Below are 12325 nucleotides of genomic sequence, written 5' to 3' on the forward strand. Positions count from 1 at the left end.
TTTAAGTACAGTAATTTATACCTATGTTTCATATTATTTCTTAGCTCTGACTCAGCTAAGAAAGTTTTTTATGTTTGATATTTTTAATTTGGGTATTTCATTTTTTTATATTTGATGCTTTTAATTTGGGTATTTCATTTTTTTATGTTTGATGTTTGGTCTTTCAGCTTTCAATATATATATTAATGCTTGGATGTTAATTGTTTGGGATGTTGGTATGTTTGCTATAATTTCAGATTTCTTGTTTGTTTGAGTTCATAGATATGCCAACAGATTCTAGTGCGAACTCTCCTTTCTAGGCCCAAGATACCCCTACCCCTACCCCTCTCCCTACACCTACCCCTACTCCTACTCCTACCCCTTACCCCCGGCCCAATACCTACCCCTACCACACCTTGCCCCGGCCCCAAGCCCCGTAAGAAACCTGCTTCCATAGTTTGAGCTCATTTCACCAAATTAGAGGGTGGTGACCCCAATTAAAGGTGCACTTAGAAGAGTAATGCAAAAAAAGTTCAATATTAAATTCTAGCCTCACTAAAGTATCCGATAGTAATCCCCCATGTGTAACACCTGTTATTAAACACCCACCTGGAACCAAGAAAACCCAAGTTATGATCCTGACCTACAGCCCACAGGTACAATTATTTTAGTTGCAGGATATAAAGTGTGGAACAAGTATTTCATTCTCTCTCTAAAACTAAAATAATCTTCCAAGTGGGTCACACAAAGCAATGGCAAGATCGCAATTGCATGAAATCTGTGCTGCTAACTGTTGGAAACCGCCTCTATTTGGCTTGTGAGAGCTAAGATGGATTGACTTGTCCGGTTGCTATAAATTGGTTGCAAATATAGGGAGTCAGGTGCCAAAACCTTCATTCGTTGAGGTATGTCTGTATTTCTCTCTGTGTTTTTTTTTTTCTTATGGTGTTTGTGTTTACAGATTGCCTTGTGTTCATGAAAATATGTGGTACATTTTAACAGGAACATATTCAGGACCATTCATGTGGTATTATATTTCCAGGAATAAGATTCCAGATTGGTTTAGCCATACTAAGGAGATTTCGAATGGTGATGATTCTTGTGAATTGGATATTCGCGGGCCCTTGTATTTGGAAGAAATCATAGGAATTTTTTTCTGTGCTGTTCTTGGATCCGACCCGGATTACCCCTTGGGGCCCTTTTCCAGTATTTGTGTTTCAATAAATGGTGACATGCTTGTAAAAGCGAGGTTTTGCTTATATGGAGGCTCGGATCATGTATATTTAAATTACTCGTTTGCAGAATGTATCGAGCAATTGCTGCGGTACCCAACAGGAGACAATCTGAGGTTTAGATTTTATTGTGATTCTTATAAAGTGATGTTTAAAAGTTGCGGAGTCCACATAATCTATAAGCATGAAGAGAATGAGAGCCTAACAGTTGGGGAGTGCTCAGTAGATTCGTCGAATGGTATCCAACTTTCTAAGAGATGCCGAGATGATGAAGACAGCAACTTGGAATTCAACAGGTACCCACAACACAAGAGACGCTCTTACAACTTGGGCAATTCAAATGTGGTTGTCGATTGCGCAGGTGTTGACGGTGATTTCGCAAAAGCAGAAGGAGGCTCTGACTCTAAGGGAAGTTTAGAAGAAGACGTACCTGCCTCTCGATCTGTGTCCCAAGAAGGCCAGGGAATTCAGAGAAGGCTTACTAGGCATCAGATCAATGTCTTTGCATTGATAAAATTCCCCATTTTGGTTTTTTTTTATTGGATTAATTTTGTTGGATTGGTTTCATGATATTCATGGCGTGTACAAGAATTTTACGCTGCCGGTGCAAAAGGGTTTCTCAAATGATCAGCAAAAGTCAAAGCAAATTTGGAGGAAACATGTGTGGGTGTTGTTGTTGCTGGACTTGTTTGTGTGCTCAGTGTTGTTCGTGATATGGTTTTGGGTCTGCAGGGATTGAATGGTTGAGTTGGGGGCGTTTTGGTTCTCTCTCTCTCTCTATTTTTTTTAAAGGTCTGGGAGGAGGTGGGGTTGATTTTAGGACAGTGGCATGACTTTCAAGAGCCATTGGTGTATGATGAGGACGTATAAGCAAGTGTTGTTGATTTCTTCTTTTGGTAATTTACTTGGAATTTTCTGCTAAATCTTTGTATGAACTTCGAGACAAGTAACCTGTTCCTCTTTCTTTTGATATTTATGTGGTCACACAAAGCTAGTCTCCCATTTTAGCTGGCTTATGCTTCTCTTTTTGTTTCCCTTTTTTGTTAGTCTTTTGGTTCAATCTGAAATCTTTATTGTCTTGCTTTAAAACTCTTTTAAGTTCATCCTCTGTATTTGCTTGAAAACAAAGACCAGAGCTGCTAGATGAGCACCGAGTGCAATCATAAAAGCTTTTACTTGATTTTATATGTATACTTTGGTTGTAGCTAGTAATCCATTGCAATCGAGAATAGTTTCATCCTCTGTATTGGGCCAAGCTCCATTTCGTAGCTAGGAGCATAAAATCCAGGGCCAAGATAACAAATCTCGTACTTTGTTTTGTGATAACTTTTTCAGAGATCTTTGATGTAGATTGGTTTATAAAATTTCTGTCGAAAGACGTTAAAATTATTCAACATCTGGTTTGATATGCTATGCGTGTGCCAAGGAAAGATGTTACGAAAGTCGTTTATTGCCTGTTGATCTCTTGGAAAGGCATGTAAGGTTCATTCTCTTATGCTTCTATTAATTGCTTTTGTATGATATAATTGTGATTTTTCTCTTCTTTGTTTTGTATACTATTTCTCACTAGATGCCAAGAAAACCTTGGTGAAAAGGAGCCCATCTTAATTAGATGCAGACCAGATTGGTGATAGTTCAGATGAAATTGGACAGGAGACACCTGAGACTTAACATCAGCAGGCTGGGCCGTATAGATTCTCTATTAGGAGTCCAGACCTTGGATAGATTCTCTATTCTTGTGTCTGTATAGACTAATATTTGTCTTTTATTTCCTGTGAATGGATAAAAGATGGGTTTGGTGAAGGAAAGGACCTCGTGCTGAGCATTACGTCTGCAATGGGGGAGGAGCAGATCTGTGCCCTAAAGGACATTGGCCCAAAAAACTAAATATGATGCTGTAGCAGTAGCTATGGCTGATGTGAAAAGAAGCCCTTGCTTTTAGATCTGAGAGGGAAGTTATCTACTGGTGTTACAATAAGTTTCTATTAGATGCAATCTAGTACTGTAAAAAAAGAGAATTCAGCACTCATCTGTGTGTTTAGAATTCTATCAGGCTTGTGAATGGGGGCCAGGAAATAGAAAGGTGGGGCTGCATATCCCTCAGTGAAGGGAACTTAAGTTTACAGCAGGATGGAATTTATACAAATATAGCTATTCTGCCATTTTCTTGTTTCTGTTTTAGCTTTGCCCTTCTTGGGTGCTGTGGTTCGTTTCTTTTTCCTTTTACAGAATTTGAGGATTATGGGTTTCACTCATTGGAAATTCTTAAAAGAAATTCCAGATTTTTCAAGCACCTCAATTCTGAAGGAATTGATTGTCAAAGAGTGTAGAAGTTTAATTGAGTTGCAATATTTATGTGCGCTTCGTCGTGGTTATTATCCAAATCTCGCAAAGAAGATGGGGGGATGATGGACAGTCCATATTGAGTCCATCAAATTATAATGGAAGAGTGAAGAACAACTACATGAATTGCAGCCTCCAACGAATTGAATCACTGCATTACAAGTGTAGAATCTTCTAAATTGTTCGAATCAAATTTCTTTACCATGTTGACTTTTGTGTTTACTTTGCATAGTTCAGATCTATTGGGGACTGAAATTGTTAGCCTTTCCACGAGCATCAAAGGATTTGTTATATTTCCTCAAGAGATTGTCACAAACTTGAAGAAATATTAGAACTTCCACCAAATATAACAAATGTCAAATGCTGAAGGATGCAAATCATTAGAAAGATTTGCAAAAGTATGACAACTACATAATAGAAGCTTCCTAGTTCCAGGAACATGCAATCGACATAAGGAGTTAATAACTTCACACATAGCATCTCTGCCCCAAGCAATTACATAAATAATAAACTCCCCATAATTATGATTGGGATCCATGATGTTAGAGGCACTTTGGGAATTGGGATGTATTTTTCTTGGCTTCATCTCATCTGAAATCAGCATTATTACTCCACATGGCAGCGCTGTTCTCATGGATTGATCATTGATGTGCATAATGCATGTTGTTTTTTATTTCTGAATAAAGTAAACTTCATTACTAAATAAGGACTTAGTACAATAAGCTAGTAATTTCTACTAATCTATTATGTGATCCGATACATCTGGTGGATCCTTACTGCTATGAAATCTAATAGACATTGTGGGATTTTGATTTAGGGTATGCTTTCTATTACAATATTGGATACTGCCCATTGCGCAATGGCATGCGCACATTGATTTTGAGAGCGATTTATTTTAACCCTCCCATCTTTCAAAGTTTTGTTGTATTAATCTTGTGTCTCTTATGATACCTTCTACAAGCCGCTTTTGATTTTCTTGTGGGTCCTTTAGAGCTGATATGGTTCTTTAAGAGTTTTCTTCTACTATGATATTTTTTAGGTGTTTGGATTGTGCTTCATGTACTCCTATGAATGCTGCCATAGCTTCTTCTTGATTCGGATTGCAGCTCCCTGAGTGCTCAGCTATTATGAAAACAATTTTGCCACTGTGTGATCTGCATATGGCAACAGAGGTGCCAACTTCTACAGCCCACCAGGCAGCCGCTCCTTCTCAGTTTTGAATTTTGTCTTTGATTTAATGAGTCATGCTTTGTCTTTGATTTAATACATTTGAATTTTGCATCATGATTTGTGCTCTTAGGTGCCCCAAACTTGGATCCTCCAAGCTTAGCCCCAGATATAATTATCAGAAACTTTATCTTTGGTACCTTTGTAAGAGTCAACCCCTGCAAATTAAAACATGATGGTTTCACTTTGCACCTACGAAATGCTACATGAAGGATGCCTGAGAGAAACTAAATTGAAGATACCAATGCAATTTTCTTATACCTCGGCTTGGATTCCAGGCATTGCAGCTGCTAACATCGCCCCCTGAAATCCATTAACCAATTTGGAAAGAATTAAAGAACAGAGGTGAACAGAGAAGTTGTAGATCGATCATGCTTGTGGTTGAGAGTTCAATTTTATCCCAATGATACTGATCATCCTTCGTGGGTACAGTTTTATAAAAGTTTCGGAGCCAATATGGTATACAAGAATAATGAAAGAAGAGCAAATAAAAAGAAAAGAGAAGAATGGATTAAACCGATCTGCAAAAAGTCCTTGACATGAGCTGTTCACGTCTTCCCTGTTGCTACTGTTTCCTCTAAGTTTATTTTTTTCTTTCTTTCCCTAAATATCAAGAAAAAGGGGACCATAAACATATTAAATTCTAATATTACCTAATTTGGTTAAAGCATTATAATTTATTGACTCATTATTTTAGATCAATTATAGCAATTTAATTATATTTTGATATTTGGTATTTGCAACTCAAATTTTAAGGTTGTTAATTATGATATTGTGTTTTACTATATATTTGCTAAGTAAGTAAATTACTTGACCCCACAAACACGGTTTTGAACAAAAACTACTATACTGATAATTAATTCCAGTCTGAACTTAATTTAGACCTTTGATTCTTCTTAATTAGTCATGATGTCCATGCATCTTATTTCTTTTGAGAAACCTCTTTTGTCAATATTCAAATCTGTTTTCCATTCTCATTTAATTATTAACCTTGCTGCATGGCATACGAAGGTTTTTTTTTTTTTTTTTCTTTCTTTCTTTCTTTTAAGAAGAGCCGGTAGCCACCCCTCATAGCGATCCTGTTCCAAGTTTATTAAATAGTCCTCACTTATGGTGGAGGAATACCGTAATTACAAAACCAGCATCTGGGAGTTTACAACCTCCTTCAGAGACATTTGTCGGGAAATTAAATCAAGAGAAAGATCTAACATCCCGAAGAATGGTGACAAAGACCTAATTAGATGCCACTTTAAGGAAGTTGCCAACAAATTTCATTCTATCTTTTCTTCTAACACGTTTGACCCACTTTTCTAATTGTTCTACCATATGCACATGATGAGTAATGATAGGCATTATGTGCATTTAAATTTGAAAATAATATATGTAAAATGTTCTTTTAAAGAGAAAAATAAACATGATAAATTAGTCTAACGACATACCCAATATATTGATAATTTTTATTGGGCCTAAATTATATTTAATAGACAATATTGGACAAGTCCACGAGCAAGAAATTATTGAGACAGATTATGAGTTTTAATTATGCTCAATAATTATGTTAAATTTCATTTATTATTTATTAAATAAGTTAGATTCTTTTTAGAATTTAAAGATTGGTAATTAGAAATTTATTTCAATTTAAAATTATCACTAATTGAAATCCCCTACGTAATCTTAGACACTGCAAATCTTACAACGAATGAACTGCTAAATCATGTTTTCAAATTGAAACTGTGATACCCTGTATTTTTAGTGTATTTTTATGTATTTTTAGTGTATTTTTATTGAAAGATTATTTTATTAATTTAAAATTTTATTTTCTTGTTTTAAAATTTTCAGATTTTTAGTGGGTTTATTTTTATGATTTTTAATTTATGAAAAATTAAATTTGATATGTCTCCTTAATATTTATTATTGTTATGCATTTAAATTGTTCTTTATTTTAAATTAATTTATTGTGGGATTTAATTATTTTATTTTCATTTTATCATTACGTTTAAATTATTTTATTTGACTTGTTGTTTTGAAATTATTTTCGTTGGCTCATTTTTGTGACCCAAGATATGAAGATTGGACCTCATTTCTTTCCCTTTATTTTTTTTTCTTTCCTCTTTTTCTTTTTCCCACCATTTTCTTTTTCTTCCTTCTCTCCCCGCGCGACCTGCCCTCCCTCTCTCCCCTGTGTCCGCGTCATTCTCCACCCAGCCCACCTTCCGGTGACACCGTCCCTATTGTTCGCCACCTTCCGGTGACACCGTCCGGTCTGTTCGCTTCCCCATCGGCCGGCGACCCCACCTCCCAAATTCCAGCTCCTCTCGTTCCGTCGTTCTCCTCCACGCACGACGCAAAGCCGCGGCATTCCTTGCGCTGTTGCGCCGCCGTCAGGCCACCTCCGGCCACCATTTCTTCACCACATCATCCTCGACCTCCTAGCAACTCAAAGCACCTATCCTTAGCCCCGATCTGTCATCGGTGAAGTATATTCAACTCCATTTCTGTTTTGAGATTTTTTGGCCTAAAACCGCCTCCTACACTGCCGCCCACGGTAAACCACCACCACTACTAGCTTCACCGACATCCCTAAACCCTACCCTATTAATTTCGGGTCTTGGTTTATCTCCATTCAAAAATGGGTATTTAAGACCCACAGCCACAGTGCATTTTGCACTATTTCGTTGCTGTGCCGCCACTTCTAGCACCTCCGTGATCTTTCAAAAATTATATTATAGCATTGTAAGTATTTTTCCAAATAACTTTCGTGATTTAAATGTATTTTTGCACGAACTCATTTTTATCTATGAACTGGCTGGTTATGTCGGACTGAGTCCGAGGAGTAAGGGGGTCGGATGGATTGGATAATAGAGTTGTTTGTGTGATTGGATTGTGTTGACATTTGTTGGTTGTTGGATATTGGTGATTTTAGGGAGTGATGATATATTTTGGGATTATGAGGGTTTTAAGTTTTGAGGAATTAAAATAGGTTATTTTAAAAGTTTAGGTTTAAATATCAAAATCCGTGATTGATTGGAAACTTACGAAAATTACGTGATTATTTTTATAGGTGAGGATTTATAATCGACTCGACATTTTTGAAGAAAATTCTGAAAAGCTAAGAAGTCCAGGTAAGCGGGGTTCCTATGCTAGACTTTGCATAAAATAAAATAAAATGAGGTTGCTTTGAAAATATGCATGTTTGTTTTGAAAAGAAATCAGAAAACAACTTCAGATATGTGTTCTGCATATGCATGAAAGCTGTATGGGAGAGTATTTTTGTCATGACTGGTATAGACATGAGCTAATTTTATGTATTATGTTTCTGATCATGCAAAAAGGAGCGAATATGAAAATCTAAAAGTTTTGTTGTGAATAAATGAATATGTTTTGATTTTGTTTATTTTGAACAAGAAAAATTATCTAAAACTATTTAGTATTTGGTTTTGATATGATGTGGCATCTGAAAACCTTAGCATGAGTTTTTGATTCTGTATTCTGATTAAAGTCTGATTCTGATCTGTTTGGTTTCCGTTACAGCCCAACCACGGGTTATAATAGTGGATACGGCTCAACCACGGGTTATAATAGTGGATACGGCCCAACCACAGGTAATAATAGTGGATACGGCCCTACCACGGGTTATAATAGTGGATACGGCCCAGCCACGGGTATAATGGTGGTTTATAACCCTACCATGGGGGTTAAACATGGTATCTGTCCCGATGTGATGCTTCGATACGATGAAGATGAGGTCTCAGATTTTTGACATGCCAAGGGATTTTGAATAAGAAATTTATTTGAAAGCTTCGCTCTGAAATTTTTGATAACATATTTTGATTATGCATTCTGAAAGTAAATATTTTGTACTGCATTCTGAATTCTGAAAATGCTCATGTTTACATACTAGTATATGTTCTCTGCTTACTGAGTTGTTGATTACTCACCCCCCCTTATCTCCAATATTTTCAGATGATTTTTTGGATATTTCAGCTGAGGATTCGGACTATGAAGAATTGGTGGGATGACTTAATAATAGTGGATTAAGAATAGAAAGCTTTCGATGAGTATTGGTGATTTTTTATAATTATATTGTTGAAATGTGAGTTTAAGTGACATATAGAGAAGTTGATAACTTTTTGGGGTTACTGTATTGAGGATTTTATATACGAGTATGTGTGGTTAATTAAATTTGAAGTGTTTACGTTTGATTTGGAGTTTTTGGAAGTATATTGCAATATTGTAGTTGATTATCAAGTAACATGAGTTAATTCTCTAGACCCTTGGGAACGGGGCGTTACACGGGACGTTATAGAAACTCTCTTCTTGAATGAATGGCTAGATCACTTTCTTTGTATAATAATTTTGTTTAAAAATAAATAAATAAAAATTTAGTTTTTGTGTTTTTTAGCTAAATAGATTAACGGTACTAGTAGACCAATGGCGGCTTCTTCATGGGTTTTGACTTTTGATAGGGTGGCTTCCATTTTCTTTTAAAATATTGACCTGCAGGCTAGCTAGCATGGTTGTTGCCAAGAAGTTTCTCTCTGATCTTTGAACCACTTCTGAGATATTTATGTATGGGGGAATTAAATTGAGACGAAGAATATCAGACATCGTCATGTGCATCGGTGTGTCCTATATATGTTTATATGTTATTTTTAATCAAACATCTTATATTATTCTCGGATCCACATACGCGGTTTCCGAACAGCCAATATTACTATCAATTTCTAGACTTCAGATTCTTCTTTAACTCAAAAGGAATTACATCCCCAGTTCTCTCCTTTCCTTGATCCACTTGATCTCTATATAATTGCACCTCTCTCGTCAACATTAATCACCCATACAAAGAAGATGAGTTCTTCCAAGGCCTTACAAGCTGGATCTTCTTTCTCGCTCTGGTCCTCTTCTTCTTCTTCCATCCATCCATGGACTCATGATGTATTCTTGAGTTTTAGAGGTGATGATGTTCGCCAAAAATTTATTTCTCATCTATACGCTGCTTTGCATAAAAGGGGAATCAACACTTACATAGATAACAATCTCAAAAAAGGAGAGGAGATTTCGCCAGAACTTCTCAAAGCAATTGATGGATCAATGATTTCTATCGTTGTTTTCTCTAAGAACTATTCTGATTCCAGATGGTGTTTAGATGAGCTATTGAAGATCATTGAGGGTAAGGAAACGGTGAAACAAATTGTTTTACCCCTGTTTTATGATGTAGATCCATCAGATGTACGACATCAAAAAAGAAGTTTTGGAGAAGCATTCACTAGAGTTGAATATAAGTTCAAGGCTGATAAAGTAAAGCTTATAGAGTGGAAGGCAGCTTTAGAAAAAGTAGCCAATTTGTCCGGATTCGTATTAGGGGAAAGGTATTTTTATGGGTAGTGATAGAGTTACTACGTACCCATTTACTACTCATAGTTTATTTGAAATTTTTTTATTTATTTTATCATTTTCTTTTAAGTATATTTTTAGCATCCTTAATCATTAAGAAAAAATTAAAAAAATATATAATTTTACTAATAATTACTTCCTTAACCATTAAATAAAATAAAAAATAAAAATAAAATAAGAAACAAAAAGAGTAGTAAATGAGTAATAGGAGAGTGATAATCTTATCAATATCCTATTTTTATTGGGCTGTGTTTTTTTTTAAAAAAAAAAAGGTGCTTGAAGCTCAATTTATTCATTAATAATTAGAACAGAAATAAAAGAGGGAATTTCCTCAATGTCTACAATAGTATAAGAAGACAATAGAGCCTTTTTGGCTAAAACATGAGCCACTTTGTTGGCTTCTCGCCTAACATGCTTAACAGACCATAATGCATACTGATGGAGGAATACAAGTGTATCCTGAGTCACCAAAGCCATAGCAGACTCATCTTTGGACTTTGACAAAATAGTAGTAACCTGGCATAGCGGAAGACGGGAAAATCAAAGAACAGAGTAAAAGTTTGCAGAACAGAGTAAATGGATGAACTGTGTCCTCCAAACAGATGAGAATTGCGGGAAAATAATACTTTGTAACGTTATTCTTCAGAAAAAAATGACATCGTCCTCTCATTACATTGATAGCCGAATATATAAAACTCATGAAAGGAGAATGGACAATTTGTAAGGAAATAACTTGCAGAAGGAAACAAATAAAATAGCATAAATGGTAACTTGCAGAAACAAATAAACTAGCATAAATGGATGGAAATCATATCAATCCGAAATAGGAAAGATCGTTGACGTCGTGATTTGAGGCGTAATGCATGAGATGCACGCGATGCACGAGATGCATGAGAGTCTGCTACGTCTTCGGGTAATTGGTTGGTCAGGAGTTGGAGCCTTCAGTTGCCATGTTGTTGCCTCCCGTGTCCATGTCCTGCATCAGTTCCTCGCCACTTAGAAAAAACTCGTCTTGGAGTTGGAGTCCTCATTGAGTTATTCATTGGGGGGGATGATATTCAAACAAATCAGCCACGTTGAAGGTAGGGGAGATTGACATATTTTCTGGGAGCTCGACGACGTACGCATTATCATTAATTTTTTTTAAGATGCGACAAGGACCATACTTCTTATCTTGAAGTTTGCCATAGGTGCCCGCTGGAAAACGGTTTTTACGCAGGTGGATCATCACTAAGTCTCCTTGTTCAAATATTTTGGCTCGCCAGTGCTTATCCGTTGCTCTCTTGTAATTCATGTTAGCTTTCTCTAAATTATTGTGGACCTCTTGAATTTTCTCTGCCAAATTCTCAGCTGCGACACTGACTCCTGGGGCCTTTGGGAGGGAAACCAGATCAAGAGCATATCGTGGGGGAGTCGTATAAACTATTTCAAACGGGCTCTTTCCAGTTGACCTGTTCTTCATGCTGTTGAAAGCGAATTCCACCTAAGAAAGGCTCACGTCCCACTGCTTCGGTTTGTCTCCAGACATGCAACACAACATATTGCCAAGCGTCCTGTTGGCCACTTCAGTTTGGCCGTCCGTTTGTGGGTGACAAGTGCTGCTATATTTAAGCGAGGTTCCGAACTTCCTCCACAATGTGATCCAAAAGTGGCTAAGGAATTTGGTGTCCCTGTCAGAGGTGATGGTTTTTGGGACGCCGTGTAGACGAACCACCTCTTTGAAGAACAGGTGTGCAACGCTACATGCATCCGATGTCTTTCGGCAAGGAATAAAGTGTGCCATCTTGGAAAATCGGTCCACTACCACAAAGATGGAATCAGTTCCTCGTTGAGTTCGCGGCAACCCCAGTACAAAATCCATACTCAAATCCTCCCAAATGTTTTGAGGAACTGGTAGGGGCGTGTACAACCCTGTATTTTGAGATTGGCCTTTCTTCACTTGGCAAACAGGACATCTCTGAACGAAGCTTCCCACATCCCTTCGTAGCTGGGGCCAAAAATACCTCTCGGACACTAAGGAGATGGTCTTGTCTCGGCCTACATGTCCTCCCAGCCCACCCCCATGCAGCTCACGTAGGACATGTTCCCTTAGTGATGTGCGAGGGATGCAAAGTTGATTTCCCTGAAAGAGATAGCCGTCTTGTACATGA

At 37.0% G+C, this 12325-nt stretch overlaps 1 protein-coding gene across 1 annotated transcript; it reads left to right on the forward strand.

Moving 5' to 3' along the window:
- The first annotated feature begins 9629 nt into the window (after positions 1 to 9629).
- Positions 9630 to 11880, forward strand: LOC108998318 (TMV resistance protein N-like). Its single transcript, XM_018974839.2, has 2 exons — positions 9630 to 10150; positions 11649 to 11880. The coding sequence occupies exons 1-2, from the start codon at positions 9630 to 9632 to the stop codon at positions 11878 to 11880; spliced, it is 753 nt and encodes a 250-aa protein (XP_018830384.2).
- Positions 11881 to 12325: the final 445 nt, after the last annotated feature.

This window comes from Juglans regia, chromosome 6, assembly GCF_001411555.2.
Source record: "Juglans regia cultivar Chandler chromosome 6, Walnut 2.0, whole genome shotgun sequence".
Classification (NCBI taxonomy): domain Eukaryota; kingdom Viridiplantae; phylum Streptophyta; class Magnoliopsida; order Fagales; family Juglandaceae; genus Juglans; species Juglans regia.

Bases quoted from the DNA above. Each gene is read 5' to 3' on its own strand.
- LOC108998318 (XM_018974839.2), top strand. From the start codon at position 9,630: ATGAGTTCTTCCAAGGCCTTACAAGCTGGATCTTCTTTCTCGCTCTGG. The intron at 10,151-11,648 runs GTATTTTTATGG...TGCTGTTGAAAG, and splicing joins GGATTCGTATTAGGGGAAAG to CGAATTCCACCTAAGAAAGG.